This window comes from Puntigrus tetrazona, chromosome 21 (genome assembly GCF_018831695.1).
Source record: "Puntigrus tetrazona isolate hp1 chromosome 21, ASM1883169v1, whole genome shotgun sequence".
Classification (NCBI taxonomy): Eukaryota; Metazoa; Chordata; class Actinopteri; order Cypriniformes; family Cyprinidae; genus Puntigrus; species Puntigrus tetrazona.
The window spans coordinates 8733813-8752427 of record NC_056719.1 but is presented as its reverse complement, the minus strand read 5'-3'; the positions used below and the strand labels follow the sequence as shown (position 1 = coordinate 8752427).

Genomic DNA, 18615 nt, shown 5'->3' with positions numbered 1-18615 from the left:
ACAAGTTGCATAGATATCGTCTTTTTGCTTTTTAATCAAAGCTTTATTGTGTAAAATTAGCCAAACGCATGATTTAATTAAAATCGTTTATTAATAACAAAGCAACCAAAACAAGCACAAGAATATGCGCCTTCTTTCTTTCATTCTGAATATGTTTTCATGTGTGGCATTTCCTTTCTTCTTCTTCTTCTTCTTCTTCTTTTTTCCAGAAGGGGAAAAATTAATGAAATGAAACTGCTGAGTGAAACAAGTACAACTAAAAGTAAACCGTAAAGGTTTTACATGAGTGAAAATGCTTTACGCAATCTCAAATATAAAAGTAATCCTAAAAGTAATATATTATTAATAATGTTAGTAATAGGAAACAATTTAAATAACATATAAAATAACAAACAGATTACAATTAAAAATGGATGAACTGTTTCAAAAAAGCATCACAGTAGGTCTCTGTGCCTGTTAAGAAGAAAGAAAATGTTATTGTTATTATTATTATTTCAAAACACCATAAGTTAGCTTGGCCACATCTAAATAGTATAATCATACACATATGGTGTACAGACGATCTATAAAATTATAAAGCAATCATTGGTAATGTTAAAGGAATACTTCACCCAAAAAGGAATATTGTGCCCTAAACTACTCAGCACCCAAGCCATTCTAGGTGTATATCTGTATCCTGCTTCTTGGCTGACCTATGACCCGACGAAGGACACGCCTTACGTCATACGTCAAATCAGAGGTCAGCCAAGTAGCCGGAAGTAGTTTTTTGTTGTTGTTTTTTTTTTATATATTTTTTGTTACAAAAAACCCATCGTCGCACTACTTGCTGACCAACCTTGTAAGAGCCAGGATATTTTAAAAAAAATAATCCGACTGCGTTTGATATATATATATATATATATATATATATATATATATATATATATATATATATATATATATATATATATATATATATATATATATATATATATATGGTGAACTAAGCTATGCCTTAAAGTCATAAACCTGAACATTACCTGCACTCACACCGGCTATGCTCAACAAACGGCAGCTCAATAATCTCCACGACACTCCTGCCAAGCGCATCCTTGACAAACTGCTTCAACTGTTGGGAAACAAATAATAACACAGCTAACAAAAAAGAGCCGGAGCAGCGCGCGTTATGATGAACGGTCTGAACGCGTTACACTGCCGTACCCGCATGACAGCGGTGTGCGCGCTGACGTTGACGCACAGCGTGGCCTCGTCCCAGCAGCAGCCCCCGCAGCGCCGCAGAGGGACGCACGCGGGGAAAACGCGCCACAGCGTCGCCGCGGGATGCTCCTGCTCCACCGCAACTAAAGTTTCGCGGGGCTTGCAAATGGTGCTGATTATGAGATTATCTGGAAAAAAAAATCAATGAATCAATCAACGAACGGATGAATTAAAATGAAAATATAAAAAAATATTAATTAAATAACACAATATGGCAACCACACGTAACACCCGAGTTGAATTATCTAAGAAACAAAGTACAAAATAACAAAACTGTATTGTCTGTTCAACTCTGAATAGTCATAAACAGACAGAGAGCAAGAGAATGTACCTTGAACGGGCTCCTGACCGGAGCTCTGTAGATGCTGTGGGTTTAACGATAAACAAGGTTTATTTATTAGTGATTCTTTATTACCGTTTCAAAATTACTTATAGGTGTCACTATATAATCTGCACGTAAACATTTTGTTTTGTCGTAAAAATAGAGGCAGACCGAAAACTTGTGCTGCAAATTAAATTAGTGGCGTCTACATCCCTCTTGCCTCCCGACGGATATGATGAGCTTGTGAGCACGTACTCCGTCATCCTAAATCATTCACCGAAACACGTACGCTGTGTTTACAAAACCTACGCGCAGAGCTGCATGCATTAAAAAAAAACACGGCTTCTATTAATACAGCTTTACTACCACCTTACAAATAGTGCACTAGAGAGAAAAAACTAAACTAAGCTAATAGAATTTTTTTTTTACTACGTTATAATTTACCATTTTTTTTAGGAAAATGTAAAATTTAGGGAAAAAAAAAATATATATATATGGTTGTTTTAGCTTTGCAGGCTGAGAGATTAAACATTTTACCTGAACGTTCATCCCAGAAGTCTGGTGATACAGGACCAGATACAGCACGCAGAGAAAAACACTCATCATACTCGAATAACTGCAACCTCACGATACTAATGTTAGACTGACGATAATTCAGATTACCCTGTTCATCTGAATCCTGTTTTCCGATGGAACTGTTACTCACCATATCCTCATGACCCAGATTGCAAAATATATCGAGAAATTTAGTAACCTTTTTAAGATTTCAATATAAAAACATAAATCAAATCATAAAACGTGAATGTGACGTATTTGTGAACTGAAACATCCAGCTTTAAAGGTGTTGTAAGCGCTTGAAATTTGAATATGGTTTGAGTGGGGAAAAAAAAACCATCACAAATATTCGCTTAAAACCATGATCAGTTTTGCACTTTATTCTTGAGAAAAACAGCAGCAAATGAGTCTGTGCACTAGGTGGAATGTAATGTGTATCTGTATGACGGTCATTCATAGATTCAAGATCTGTGTCTGAGTGCACCAACTGCTGACTATTAACAATGCCTTTCTGTTTTTTTTTTTTTTTAATATCACAAAGACTGAAGGTCCCTTTTGGCGTTTCAAACCACATCAACCTGGTCTTAAACGTATACACAAACACTGAATTAAAAAGACTTAGCGCTCGCCCCCCTCACACCGGATTACATAAAAATAAACATCACATGACAATCTTAAAATTCTGTTTGGTTTTATCCACCTATAAGCAATGAAAATGGAAAATTTAAATGCTAGAGTGCAAAGTTTGATTTTAAGAAAAAAAAACGGTAAAATGAAATCCCTCGATCCGAATGCCTTCGGACGGCTAACGACTGACAGAGGTATGATCTGAGATGTGCTTTGGAAGAAAGAGGTACGAGTCGAGATTTACAAATGCAGGAAAGCGAGTCTGGCGCTCAAACCAGACCTGTATACACAATGCTGGTGTTCACTTTGAGTGGGACATTCGGTGGATTCTAAACCCACAGTTCGTCTTAATCTCAGCGCTGATGCATAAAAGAAAGTTCTGGTCCTCCGGCGGCCGTGATGATGGATGTCCTGGCAGACGTTGCCCTCGTCAGAACAGCTTTATCATGCTTTCTCTTGACTTGCCAACTCCAACCCACTTCACTGAAGAGAGATTTTACTTTTATTTTCTTATGACCATTTTGACGCATCTAAGCATGTATGCAAGGTTATGTTAATGCACATGAAAGTGATTTACACAGTAGGTGTATTTCTTACCTGGCACCTGCAGGAAATTCTCGATAAAGCGAATGTAAGCTTGCGCCTGTGAGGGCAGCTCTTCAAAACTGCGCACTCCCTCGGTGCTGCAACTCCAGCCAGGGAATGTCTCGTAAGTCACTTGAACCTTTGTGAGGACGTCCATATTTGCTGAAAAATACATTATATGTAATTATCAGAATTTACACAATTATCAGAAAATGCTGCTAATACCACTGAAACGTGAACAACAGACAGCTTTATATGTGTGCTGTCTATAACTGCTGAGTTTTTTTATTGCTTTATTAGCTTTAAAAGATTAAATACACACTTATATTTATCAAAACACCAGTCTACTATGAAAAACTATGCAGTATTTTTGAATATGTTGCATAATGTATATAGCATCTTTTATATATATCTTTTATAAGGTTATTTTAGTTTTTTTATCCTATTGCTTATAATTATCAGTGAGCCTATTTAGGTTTTCGTTTGTATTTTTGTGGGCTTGTATTAGTTTTTTTGTGATATCGACAACTTGAATGATGAAGAACGATGAATTCTAATGCTATGAAAAACTGATTAAACTTGTATTAAAAGTAATATAACTATCTTGATTAGGTATGCAACAGTATTATTGGTATCTGCCAATAACAGCTTAAATTGCAAATACCGGGCCAATATGAAAAATTACGCTGATAAGAGGATTAACTCACAAAAGATAGTGATAAGATCGAGTCAGCATGTGATCATTCTTGAAGCAAACTTTTGCCTAAATGTTTACTTTCACTTCTTTGCTGCATTTAATTTGACAACACACAAAGCTATAGCTTCCACACACAGACAAAAAAAAAAGCTTAAATTAAAAAAAATAAATAAATCTGCATATTTAATATTATTTAACCAAATGTGTATTGTGTAATGTTTACAGCACTTTTGCCTTAGGGCATCTACAAATGTTAAATACAAAAATGTGTTAACACAGGGCTTAAAGATCTTTCGTTGCATGTGGCTGCGGAAAAAAAATAAAAAACTGATATCACATTTGAATCAATGAGTTGATCAATGGTATGAGGGGGGCACAGTTTTCACGCGCAAACATTGCTAACCAATCAGAACGCTTTGCTCTTACACACACAAGATGCGCATAGTAGGCTATCCAATAGAGAATGGAGAAGAGTGTCTCCATAAAATCTACGGATATTTAAAGAGAAGATCTAATTAAGCAGCGGAGCTTTTTGAACAGCGACATGATTGAGACAGACATGATTCCCAGAACATTTTTTTTTAAAGTCCTGTTTCTGTTCACAAATGGTCTCTTAATTTGTAAACTTGACGGTAATTTGCCAGTAAAAAAGGTTTATAAACCTCAGCCGACACACAATACATCAACCTATTTCTAATCCATTTAATGCATGCCATTTATTGTACATCGCGGTTTCAAAATAAGTTTCTGAGTTTGCATGTGGCCAAATATTCAAATTATATGGATTTAAAAGGTGTTTAAATCACGCCGTACAGTGAAACGTCAACAGATCATCGGCGCCCTCTACAGCTATTTCTTAAAATACATAATGTACTCAAGTAATGTATATTACATTATGTATTTTAACAGTGTAAAACCATGTAATTACTTGGTTTTTATATTTTATTTGAGCCAAGTACTGCCTTTACAGCTCATTAGTCATTCTTGTCTAGTCTTGTTTGTTTTAATAAAAAAATTAATCAGGGAAAATATTAATAAATCAAAGTGAAATATATCAGTATATCAGTATCAGCCAAAATCAATAGAAAAATACTGGCAAAAAATCCAATATCATGCTTTCCAAATTGTGACACATCATCATAAATTACTCTTATCGTTATAAGATTTTGCTCACATCACTCCACCCCTAAAGCATACAGTCAGCTTACCAGGAAAACTGGGTAGAGGCTTTCCATCAACCGTGTAGGCTATGCCAATCTTTATTTCCGGCAACGTGTCAAGAATGTCCAATTTGGTCAAAGCAATGCTGAGAGAAACAGAAGGAAAAAATACTTTCAAATTAACTAAACAATGCTTAATAAACGGTTTAACCTGTTCCACAGCTACAAAAACCGTTTGCAGCACTGACATTAACAAGCGCTATTGCACCAAATGTGCATACTAATATGATTTGCCATCATAGGGATAGGTTATGTTAAAACATATTTAAATTATTATTGTAATATTTTACAATATTGGTTTTCAGTTGAATTTGGTCTAATAATAAAAGCGGTCCCATTGAGCGTGAAAATTTGGTAGTGGTAGCTAAAACAACTCACGCAGAAAAGCCATTAACCATGTGGGCATAGCGAACCAAAACCAGGTCCAGCCATCCGCAGCGACGCCGCCTGCCTGTTGTGACGCCAAACTCCCTCCCCCTGCTCTGAAGCAGATCTCCAGTATCCTAGAAATTCATCAAGAAACACACAATCAATTTTCAAATACAATACACGAGGCGATGTGGTTGGTTTTACCTTCTAACTGGCTCTTTACAACACACCGAGACATACTCACGTTATCTTGCTCAGTGGGGAAAGCCCCGACCCCCACCCTGGTGGTGTAAGCCTTCACCACTCCATATACACGGCCAACATGAGACGGCGGGACTCCAAGACCCGTGCAAACGCCTCCCACGGTACAGTTCGATGAGGTCACAAAGGGGTAGGTCCCTGAAAGAAATGGAAACATTAGACATTCGTATAATTCACACCATTAATCCTCAAAAGACTTCTCAAAGCACTCTAGGGGATCTCCCATTTTTATGCAGGATTGTCATTCATACCAAAATCGATATCCAGTAAGGCAGCGTTGGCTCCTTCCACCAGAATCTTCTTGCTTGGTCCGTTGAGGGCTTTGTGCATGAAATAAACCCCATCGGTTACCAGAGGTCGCAACCTCTCAGCATAACCCTGTGGGTGAAATGGGGGAAAAAAGAAATGCAAAAATTACTTTGCAGGTTCATCAATGAGAAGTTTTACTAATCACTAAATGATGACGAGATGCAAATCACCTTCAGTTGCTCAAGCTCAGCATCAATATCAATATTAAGGTTAGGATATGTGGTCTGAAAGTGACCGGCCAACACCCGAAACCTGTGGACAGATATCTACATTAGATGTGGAAGCATTCAGAAGCGTCATTACAAGCCCCGACAGCGAGAGACCGTTTATTGCATCGCATGTCTTCCATCAGAAGAGGAGAGGGTGGTTGTTGCTGGTTAATAGCCTGCTGTATGATTAAATTTGCAAAATAGCCTTAATTAAACACACTGCAGAATGTTATGCTTTTTAATGAACCGGCGGTATTCAAACAGTGCTGCACGATTTGGGGTTCAGAGTCCACACCGCAAGAGAAATCTGCGCTCGTCAGTTGCTCAGTAACATTATGATTTTTTTTTTAACAAGGCATATGACACCGTGATATGTGCATCTTACTGAATTAGTAATGAGAACAACTTATAAATCTGCTGCTGTCAACAAAAAGAAGCACTGAGAACATAGATATAAATATTTTAAAAAATCTGAATTTTCTTTTGAAATATTGTGATATATAATTGAGGCGATATCGTACTCCCCTAATTTCTTTTGTAGCTTACACTAATAATATGTAATTCCAATACAATTCAAATTAAATATTAAAGCATCAAGATGATTAGAATTGCATAAACAGGCAGTTCTAAGAAGCAAATATGCAAATTTTTACGTCCAGTTAAAAATAAATAAATAAAAGAAATATATTATACTCACTTTTCCTCAAAGACTGAGAAGTCTGAGACCAGATCACACACTCTCAGTCCATTACGTGCCGCTTTGGAGGAATATGCAGGTCCAATGCCTTTCTTAGTAGTGCCTAAACTGTAAAGCAATGAAGGGTGAACTCAATGTTAATCTGGCAGGAAACTGTCTATAAGTTAAGCTTCTATACGGGCAAAAATATTTAAACTCACTTCTTCCCCGCCTGCTGCTGTCTGAGTTGCTCCTGTATCCCATCAACGGCCTGATGGAAATTAAACACTACACAGGAAGAGAGAAGTGTTCTAATTACAGTGGAATAGATGTGACCTTTCTTGGCATTTTAAGTTGTCAGAGACAATGGCGTTCATAGTCAATGTCACCAGTAATAAACCCAAATTACTCAAGGCCTGATGAAGTCAAAACAGAAGCCTACCAATATGAGCCCGGTCAGATATCTTCAGTCGTTCCTCCCATCCTTGAAGCCCTAAATTAAACAAAGCAAAAGAATTCATTAACAGAAAATAACACCCCCCAAAAACCTACTCTAATCAACATGGGGAGGAAAAAAAGATGATAAAATTACATATATATTAGTTTAGTGGTGGAATGTGTTTTGAGCTTTGCATAACTTTATATTTTCTTTTGGCATTATGTTGCCATTAAGTAATTAAGACTTCATAAACTCCAAACATTTTAATTTACTAAAGCAGTGAGTTTGCCATTTTTTTTCTAAATGCTGATTCAGCCAAAAAAAATGCATGTACTTTATAACAAAATCTATTCTTCCCAGATCTTGTCTTTTACATTTGGAGGCAACAAAAATGCAGTGTAATATACAAATAAACAGCTTAAAGACAATATATTAAATAGTTTACGCAGATAATATCTCAATAATACTGTGACATCAACATCTATATTAGTCCTAGGCCTGTCAACGTTTGTTGTGCGATATATTGCCCAATGAATAAATGTCATTTTAAGACCATTTTATGCCACCAGCATAATAACACAAGAAGGCCTACACACTTTCAACATTTATTTCTTACAAAAAATATGTAGATAATGGAAATTAAGTATTAACATTTTAGATACCATAAAAAACTTATAGTAGTAGTAGTAATAATAATAATAATAGTAAATACACATTAGTTACTTTTCCTCAAAAAAGTAAGGGTGCACACCATTACTGAAAAACATAATCCCTTTTTAGCAGTTTGATCTCTGTAGGAACAAAGGCACGGATCACAAAACAAGGGAGATTAAACTTTTTTTTAATTTAAAGTAGCACCCCATGACTACACCATGTAAGACAAAGCGCAAAGCAAAAAAATAACATAATATAACGGCCAGCATATTGCATCCCTAAAAATTGAGGTTATGTACATATATCAGGATATATTAGTGTACATACATTGATTATTGACAGGCCTAATTAACCCACGAACAGATAACCTACCGTTGCCTTTCTGCGAGTTCTTCTCGGCCTCATCAAACAGTCCTGGCAGGTGTATCACAACACCATTTCCTGCAGAACAGAACAAACAAGATCTCAGCAAACACAGCAGAGGGTCAATAGCTCCGTATTTGAATGAGCCGAGATCAATACAACGAGACGGCTGCCAGTTGGACTGAGAAGTTGTAAACACATTCTATTAAATGTAAACTAAGAGGAAGGTCAAACAAAAGCATACCAATAAATGAGGTGGCCTTTTTGTTGAGAACGCCACTGGGAAGTAAGTGAAAATCATACTCCACACCGTCCACCACCACCGTGTGTCCCGCGTTATTTCCTCCCTGATAACACAGTTGTTATAAACATGAGGGCAAGTATCGCGATAAGACAAAAATCTACATTCGTGATACGTTACATAAGTTACAACAAGTGGCGATAGCAAAAAAAAAAAAATCAAGGAAACTTTGTTTTGCGAGGTTAGTGATGCGATTTCTGCAAATGATTACTTCCGCTTTAACCTCGCTAAAAGAGTTAAGCCTCTCATATAACAGGCGTAACGCTCGCGCAAACTCTCATAAACATAATTAACGTTAAACGATAAGCGAAACGGGCTCTTGGGTACCCACCTGGCATCTGCATACAATGTCGGCGTCCATCGCCAAGAGGTCGACCACTTTCCCCTTGCCCTCATCGCCCCACTGGGCTCCCAGCACGACGGTCACTTTATTCTGGGGCTCCCGCGGCATCCGCAGCGAGTCCACGCTGTCTCTGGAGCGCTTGAGCGCGGGTTCGCCGTTCAGAGACGCCGTTTCCTGACCATTAGACATTGTGCTATCCGCAGCCATGCCGCAAGTGTGAGGGGGAAAAAGCGTGAACGCGGCTACACTGCTCCAACATGGGCGCCCGCGAAAACGGCCGTCAAAATAAAAGTCCGACGGCCAGAAAGAAACAAAAGAAGTGTTGAAATTTGCAAACACATGGATGTCAAAACTGCCCAAGGAATATGCATGCTCGTAAAAATATAAAATTGGTGGAGAGTGAGACTTACTATTGAATTTAACTGAATTAAATGTATTTTCCACACACAGTTTTTTTTATTTATGCTTATCATATCCCACTTCACAGGCGTTTTTCGGCGGGTAAATGGTGTGGGGAAATATAAGTCTTTTTGCGTGTGTGTATATATATATATATATATATATACATACTTTTTTTATTCAACTATAACAACTGCAACTTCATTGTAAATCTATATATTTCCCTTACTAATAATAGCTAATAATAATAAAAATTATGATAATAATAATATAATTTGACTCTCTCCAAGCTTCTTAAAATAAGCCAAACCAGTCTGAGTGTAAAGGGTAGAATGTTAAAAGTGCAACAAAACGTACCACTTCAACTATTAAAACATCAAGTTTAGAAAGCATAAGAGCAGACATATGTTACAATGCTAGAATAACATTACATTGCTGGGGCCTGACAACGGAGGCTATGTCATGAACTACAGAGCTACGTGATGAACTTAAGCTCACTATCTTTTTTTTTCACACTGCAGCATGTTTCTTTGGAATAACGGGCGATGTTATCAATCAAAACCCTTTCAGAGACTTTTGAAGAAGAGTGTTGGTTATCCGTTGTGTGTTGTTTACTGCTTGCCTGTATTTTGGGGAATTGAATCTATGAAGGGAAAACTTCCCAGTTAGTGAGGAAACTGTGTCTGCAACCACTGTGCTATTATTTATAGTATCACAGTAGTTCAGTCTCAGTTTATAATGTTCTTTAGGAATCACCCAAACACAAAAAGGCGTTTCACCAGTGTTTTGTGTGTGTCACCTGTTTCACCACCAGTTACGTCGACGTTTAATACGTTTTTTTTTAGTTATTTTATCAACTGTTAAAAATATTTATTTAATAAGTTATCATTTATCTATAGTATTTTAATTTGATATGATGTATCTTTGGAGCCAAGAGGGTTTTCTTCCCGCTTCTCTGGCAGCTGACACTTACTATGCTATTGCAGTCCTCTCTTTGTATTACTTTCTATTTTATTATGGATGAACATGTACAATAACTGGTTACAAACCAGGCCTCTAAACCCAAATGTATACCTTGTGATCGTTTAGTTAAAAAAAAAGCAATACTTCCCAATAATGATTAAACAAGCATTAAACCAAAGCAGCTTTTCTCTCTCTCGTTTTTTCTTTTTAATTTGAGCACAGTAACTTTTTCTTGGACCTCTGACCCAGCTGGCAATTGAGAGCCCAAGAGGACTTTTTTTAGGATGTCGAAGCAGGCCTGAGTTGAACAAATATTATGTATTTTCGTAATACCAGCATATCTGAATGATTTCTGAAGGCCCCCGTAACACTGAGGAGTGGAGTAATGATGGCTGCTGAAAATTCAGCAATTGCATCACAGGGATAAATTACATTTTAAAATATATTCAAATTGAAAGTGTTATTTTAAATTGCAATTGCATTTATTTTTGATCAAATAATTAGTAGATTTAGCAAGCATAAGAAATTGTACACACACATATAAATATTAGTCAAATATTATTAAATATCTAAAAAATGATCTGGAAAAAAATCTGAATATATTTGTTAATTACCTTTCATTGCAATTTAATACAGAGACCTTCATGACTGAACAGATTCTTGATCTTAGAGTAAGTGTGTGAAAGATGCATGATAGGGCTTGCATGAATCCAATGTTGGGGCCGTGCACCGGTCCCACCTCTGCCATATTCATCAGTCCACATTGGTGTTGGTATGTTAAAGTATCAATGTTATAATGCTGTCCTTTCAGCAGATGGCGCTGTCAAGCTCTGATGACGAGCAGTGAATATGCCAGTATTGTGATTGTTTTTTTTTGTTTTGTTTTTTAAGAGGTATTGTTCAAAGATATTTAAAAGCTGGAAAAAGTCAGGAAAAGTTGGATTTTCCATTACTTGTTTTGATGACTTTACTGCGTGCTTTCTGTCCCAAGCAGCTCATTTCCATCATAAAACCGAACAGCTTCACTTTGTACAAGGCGCTGTATTTCAGATCCTAATTCGTGCAGGTAAATGCTTTTAAAGTCATCTCAGCGAAGACTTGATTTAATGTCATCTTTCAGCTTTTCAGTTCACTTATACCTACTCTCCCTTCATATTCATAAGTATTAATGATATTTATAAAGACAGCGTTGTCTAGCTTGCTCCTCACATATCGTATTGACCCAGATCATCTGGTGGGACCCGTGTTGTGCCACTCGTTTTGAAACCAGATGGGGTTTCCTGCCATTGGCTCAGTTTTACAGCACCCGCAGAGGCCTGGGTAATCTGCTCTTCCTCATCCTCCTCTTCTCCTTCACAGATCATGCTTTTTATGGCATGACCCCCATCTGCAGCCTGCTGCATACACCTCGCTCTGCCTGTGCATGACACATCACGGTGCCTGAATTGAAATGTACCTCAAAGTCTTAAAAAAAAATAGGACTGGGGAAAAAGCGTGAAAGGCAGTAAATGAAGCATGTTGCTTTCATGAAAAACACTCAACATTTCCCACACATTCATCAGCCTAGATGATTAGTAAATGAATGTCATGTTTCATTTCCTTGCCTTTTTGTGGTAAGTGTGTTCAAACTGGCGTGTGGCTCAGTGGCTCATTCGAATGTTTTATTTCTTCATTATGCTCCATATTTCTTTTTCATCCGGTTAAAGTTATCAGCTGCCATGTTGTTAAATTAAATCCAGATGCAGATGAGAAGTCGACATTCAATACTAAAATATCAGATGAGCAGCATTCTCTGCCTTTTTGAAATTTGGGGTGGCGTATTGAACAGTATCCATCCTGTCCTGTGATGCTTTGTGTACATTAAAAATCAAAAATGAAAAGTCTGAACTTCTAACCACCATCGATGGGTTACCATACATCATTAGTTAAATACATAATTTTTGTAATTTATTATAGTGCAATGTGTGCTGCCAAATGTTTGGGGTAAGCACAATTTAGCAAAATTGCAAAATTAATATTTTTACACACCAATAAATTGGTTAAATATTACAATTATAATGTTATAAAGGATTGCAGTGCTGCTCTTTAACTTTTAAACTGTTTTAAATATTGATAGTCAGATATATTAAAGCTATTTTGTACGATATTAATATTTTGAATTATATTAGATTTTTTTTACATTTGTTTCTATTTTTTAGCTTCATTTTTACTTCGGTCTTTTTAAAATCAGTAAGTTACCAGGGCAACTTTTTATTTCAGATTTTGAATTAAATAAAAATGTTATTTTAATTATAATATTTAATGTTTTTTGATCTTGTGAATGCATGTTGTTGTGAGTGCGTGTTGTTTATATGGTTCGCTGTCTCTGTTTATATTTTCATAGTTCAGATATAGTGATGAGGATCAGTGTAATGGACAACATATCCTTAGAGACACGAAGGAAACTAAACAAATGAGGTTTAGCTATAAACAATTATCGGGAATGATTAATCATATGTAAGTGTGAACTCCTGAAACAAAGAGCTGAAAATACCTGGAACTCCCTGTACATTGCTCTCCCGTGAGCGCTTTTCGTTTATGCACTTTCCTTTCCAAACCACTTGGATTTTGTTCCTGTGGCAAGTAATTAGCAATGTGCATCTTCCAGATAACAGGCAGTTTTATTTGGCCCTACCTCATCTTGTTTGATGGTGATCTCCAAAAGAAAAATGAATCTGTGCAACATTTCCTGTGTTTTTTGCCATACAGCTTCTCGGGTCACAGCGCAAAGAAATCTTCCACATGGGCGCTCCTGCCAAATACACATTTCTGTGGAATGTTGGGCTTTGAGGGTATTTGATTTCAAACCATGTGTTGGGCATCAGCAGCTGTCAGTCTTCCAATAATAATTGGCGATCAATATAGCACACTATTCGACGCGCAACAGAAGGACATCCACAAAAAACAAACACAGATTCTGTGTCTGAAACTTTGAGGACGTGTCAGCAGAGCAATGAAAAACCCGAGCTTTTTTTTCTGCTCGGTGTGTTTGGAGCGTTCCGAATGGTTCTGCTCGGCTGAGGTAGACTGAGGCTCCAGGAAACTTTAATTCCAGGGTCCTCCGGAGGCCTGGTGGAAACACAACTGCAGAGTATATGGGAGCCGTAACGAGAGAGGCGCAGTGGGACGCTGCAGAGATGTCTGAGGTTTATTACCGTTCTCCAAACACAACGGTTGCCCTTTGCTTCATCTACTTTGACCCTCAGGTGTGAAGGACTGAAGGAATTCAGTAGCTAAGAGAGTTTGCTTATGCTTTATGCTGTAGCATAAATATTAGAAAAATTAAGTCAGACTCTAAAGTGATTCACCAGAAGCTTCCCCAGAAATCCAGATCTTCTGACTCAAGGATTTTCCATGATGAATTAACTGTCACCCTCAGGAGCACCGGCTGACTTTTTGCGGTCGGGGGCCTAATGCAATTCAGAGGGCAGCCATTGTTTTTTGAAACTTTGAAGAATCCCCAGGATATTTTGGCTCCCGGAACCCGTGGCGATTGTTAATGTGTTCACCATTCTCCTGTTATATCTTCACATATATTTCATTGGCCTCATGCGAATATATGGTTTTCCACCGGCAGCGTCAATGACAAAACCATCAGTGCTGGTGAAATATGGCGTAAGTTGGTGTATCCTGAAACCAAATATTGTTTTATTTTGTGCAAGGGTGATTTATTTGCCATTTTTCAGTTGAAGATTTCTGTTTTTCTAATAACTACAAGCAGCTATCAGTATCCACCGACACAGAGGGAGACAAACGGTTCAGTGTTTTGAACTGAAGCTCACGGCGCAATTGCATGCAGTATAAGAACGGCAGACGTGTTAAGCATATTAAGAACTTAGCATTGGAAGAACATATTGTTTTAATAATTAGATTGTAAGAATATTGGAGTCTGGTTCAGGTCAGTGGGTTGCCTCCAGCTAGCCAGCCAGAGATCATGGAAATAATGAGAGTTTTAACATTATGGCTCTTTCTCCCATTCCAGACTGTTTTTCTCTTTATTGGTCTCTTTAGCAGCAATTTAGCTGGCGAAATCTGGAATATCTGATCATCTTTTCATTCATTTTCCATTTCACACAGCTCAAACATTTTGCTTGCCCCCTTACTCTATTCATAAGCAGGTGTCAGCTGGGCTGTGTCTATATCTGTCGGTTGTGTTTATTATCAAGGTGAAGAGTTAGAAAGACATTGATATACCTGGAATGACCATTATTGGATTTTATCATTCCTTTTGGAAAGTTAAAATATACTGTGCACTGACAGTTGTTCACTGACTTAAAGTAGAATTTAGGATCAGATTCAGGACAGTTTGCTGTATGGTAAATGCACCACTTATGATAACAAAATTCCACAAATTCTATCTATTCTATCTAAGTGCAAGTAAACAAACAGCTGGACCGACTGGTAATTAACTGTAACTTAAAAAGGAAGTACTTTTCCTTTTCAAAGTCAACAAGGGAACTTTTTGTTGTAATCACAAAAAGGCCAAGATTTCCTGTCTGTGAGCAGCAGATGCTATTGTTAAAACATTTCTTTTTTCACCACAAATTCACACAGATTCTGCCTCGACAGCATTTTGTTGTTTTGTTCTATCAATGAGCCAAAGTAAATTGTCCTGTTGTAAATTAAAAGGCATACTCTGTGAGCTTGCCATCTTCCTGCTTTTCCATATCGTGTTACGCTGAATTCCTGAATGTTGAAGCCCGCAACATTCCATTCATGGCTTTACATAGTATGTATAACGCAGACCATACATTTAAAGATAATTGTTTTGCAAGAAAAATGTCGCTAGACTTTTTACCCTGTCATTTTTCTTGATGTTTTGAAACACGGATAACTGGAACATATTAAATGCTCTGTAAGATGTGGCTTTGTCTTCAAACCATCCGCTCCGCGATGTTAAACGAGCTAAATAAAACAACAAAGGAGTCTGTGCGTTGTATCCTGGGGACATGTGACTGCAGTGTTTGTCTTTTGAAAGTCTGGGGAGTAATTCAAGATTGAGATGGAGACAGCTTAGAAGGTCTTAGCCCTTGCAAAAAAAAAAAAATTGAAAGGAAACAGGCTAGCTCGGAAAGATGGAAAAACTTTAACAGTAATTGAGTCGCCTCTTCTCAAAGTGAAAAGTCATTGGGACTAAATTTTTTTGAATTTGTTTGCCACGAATGCTTGACTAATAGTTTCAGGATGTCTAATGAATGATGAGTGGCTTCTGCCTCCTGCTCAGAGGCCCTCTAGGGTCGGCCTTGCCGCTTTGAGTCAATAAGCAAACGATGGAACCCATTAAATCTGTATGCACATACTGAATGAACTCAACACCTTGTTTTTGTAAAGCTCATTATCATTGGATAGTGCGTACTGCCTCAAGGTAACGTGGGTCTAAGGCATGTGTGAGGTAAAAGTGATAAAAAGCCATATCCAAGCTCATATTTTCTTTCATCCTTTTTTCATGGCCACCTGTTTAAGACTGATATAGACCAGTGCTTTCAAATTGTGGGTCGCGACTTGGGTCAGACGTGTGAGAATGATGCATTCTTGTTAGCAAGTTCATTGCTGGGCAAAATTTGTACTTACATGATTAACCAGAAATGAGTTGCAGATTGCGGCAATACCGTACGCATTTTGAAAATGTGATGAAATGTAGATTAGGTAGCAGTTTTATTCAACTTAGTAACATGACAAAGAAAATACTTTATTTACATTAAACATTTGTGGTGGGTCTTGAGATTTATTGCCTCCCTGTGTGGTTCCTAACATGAAAAGTGTTCCTGAAGCTTAAACAATAAAGTGTGCTTCTAACAACATCAAGGTCATAGGTTCGATTTGCAGGGAATGCATGAACTAACAATATGGGAATGCAGTGTCACCTTGGATAAAAGTATCTCCCTGATGCTTTTATCCCTGATCTAGACTATTCACGGTAGCATCAAGGGTTTCCAGATTGTTCTCATTAACCCTTACACCTCACCTGATGTCCTTTAATGCTCTCCCTGCGTGGTCCAAGTATGTGTAGACAGATATATATACGTTATTGCATAATGGGGGAAAAAATAACATGGAATTAGTTAAAGGCTGCTACACAATGCTAAGAGACTGTTTGATGGCAGCGAATCAAGAATTTTTCAACAAGGATTCCAGAAAGAGTCTGCTTAAAGTCTTGCAGTAGCAGAAGTAACGTGGTTTTAACATATTGATACTTCTGTTAGCAATGCAACCAGACACTTGGCCTGCCAAGCGCTCTTATCCCGAAGGGACCTGTGAGATACTTTAAGATCGCAGACTACCAGCAGACACCAAACACTTGAGTTTTTCTTTATATCTTGGCTTTACGCACCATTTTGGGCTGTCTAGACCATAGTGATATTCAGTGTGATGTCTGTGATTTGATTCTTTTCATGAAGCATCGCTGCTGAAGACTCCACAACAAAGACCTCAGCCTCAGCAGGGAAGAAAAGCTCTGAGGAATGTGAAGGTTTCTCAATCTAAGTAAGCTAATCTACAGAGAGAATGAGCAGATGCTTTCTAGATCAGAGCCAGCATATGCTATGCACATCAGTTAGAAGAGGAGCTGAGGTAATAAAGAAACTAGGAGAAGTCATTGCAGAATTTCATACCTGGCTTGAGGACTAGAGTGAGATGGTTTTATAGATCAAAGCCTCATACAGCCACAAACTACAATCGGAAAACCAGAAAGGGTTTTGTTTAGGCTCTTAAGTCTACAGAATGAAAGCTGAAAAATAGGATAGGAGAAGAAAATAAATGTTTTGTGAACGCTGGTTTGCTCTGATGCAGCAGGAAAAAACGAGTACCTCATCATAGATAAAGTCATGAAAAAAAGTTGACTTATTGGTTTGTCCTCATGTGTGTGTTTTATTGACATTTTATCAAGGAAGTAACCATGATTCATTTCGAAACAAATAAAGGAAAAGTGTATACGTAGCAGTTTGATGCTGGCTACAACCTCTGACTTGGAACAAGCAGCTGGTGACAGAATGAAATATAGGCTCGGCCTGTGTACTGAATTAGAAATGAATTACATAAGAACCCATAAGCTTCCAGTTTTTCCAAACCTCTTTTCCACCAACTGACACGCATTGTATATTCTTGCAAGCCCTTCGAAACAGTCCAAACGACGCATTTGATACTACAAAAATACAGAAAGAGCACATCCCAAACCACCCAAGTGTCACTGTAGCAATATTTTCCTGTTTGGGTGAGCTGTAGGAAATTAACATGCAAGAGGACAGGGGCATGAACAGGTTAAAGGTCATCCAGGGTTAGAGAGTTGAGCAGAAAGTCCTGCTAAATCACTAGTGCAGACAACTCTAGTGGCTTTCTGATCTCTCAGCGCAGGGTGTTAAGAAAATGGGAGGAAGGATGTTAAAAGCAGCCCCCCTTCCATAATGAGTAAACGCCGTTTCCCAGCATTTCTCATCAGGATATTCCCCTAGGGTCTATCACTTATGTGCACACATTGGGCAGGGTCCATCATGCTCAGCTGGGGGCAAACATACAAACAACATCCTTTGTTAGTCATATAGAATTTAAAACTTGACACGGTGGGTTGTAGAGTTGTGTTTTAATTACCGTTGTGACTGAGTGGAAATATTTTTAGACAAAACCATTGCGATAAAAGAGCTGGTTGCATCAACTGAGTGTAAGTTAGCCTACAACTTAGCCTATAGTTTTGATTTAAAGGGGGCTAAGTTATTACTTGAGTTGCATCATAAATTGTAAATTAAATAAATATGTATGGAAAACTGTATTCTGATTGTATTAGTGCAGCATACGATTTTATTTTTCTGAGAATATCTTGTAAATGCAGTGGTTTTTAAAATCACTGGAGTATTTTATTAACTTTTGGGAGCTTTACAGCCACAAGCTGTTCATGGAGAAGTCCGTCAGTTAACTATACCTTTCATATTGCTTCTTCTAAGCATCAATTATTAGCTGTTCATTTACAACTCGTCCTTTTTCAACACAGAACTAATAAAAAAAACTGCAAAAAGATATTTCAGGCCTAACATTTA

At 37.6% G+C, this 18615-nt stretch overlaps 3 protein-coding genes across 3 annotated transcripts; 1 reads left to right on the top strand and 2 right to left on the bottom strand.

Moving 5' to 3' along the window:
* Positions 1-85: 85 nt before the first annotated feature.
* LOC122326444 (snake venom vascular endothelial growth factor toxin VR-1') lies at positions 86-2351 on the bottom strand. Its single transcript, XM_043221330.1, has 5 exons — positions 2117-2351; positions 1589-1622; positions 1201-1385; positions 1020-1108; positions 86-453 (listed from the first exon to the last, which is right to left on the bottom strand). Exons 1-5 carry the CDS (start codon positions 2183-2185, stop codon positions 435-437), a joined length of 396 nt encoding a protein of 131 aa, XP_043077265.1. The 5' UTR covers positions 2186-2351; the 3' UTR covers positions 86-434.
* Positions 2352-2482: 131 nt separating this feature from the next.
* Positions 2483-9442, bottom strand: adssl (adenylosuccinate synthase, like). Its single transcript, XM_043221326.1, has 13 exons — positions 9176-9442; positions 8788-8890; positions 8553-8621; positions 7530-7580; positions 7309-7375; positions 7109-7216; positions 6373-6454; positions 6145-6271; positions 5877-6031; positions 5642-5766; positions 5252-5349; positions 3359-3508; positions 2483-3244 (listed from the first exon to the last, which is right to left on the bottom strand). Exons 1-13 carry the CDS (start codon positions 9392-9394, stop codon positions 3192-3194), a joined length of 1407 nt encoding a protein of 468 aa, XP_043077261.1. The 5' UTR covers positions 9395-9442; the 3' UTR covers positions 2483-3191.
* A 689-nt stretch (positions 9443-10131) lies between these two features.
* LOC122327002 (CAAX prenyl protease 2) lies at positions 10132-11976 on the top strand. Its single transcript, XM_043222217.1, is given in 5 exon segments — positions 10132-10250; positions 10336-10404; positions 11247-11317; positions 11776-11863; positions 11865-11976. Coding segments are annotated over 5 exon segments (459 nt in total).
* Positions 11977-18615: the final 6639 nt, after the last annotated feature.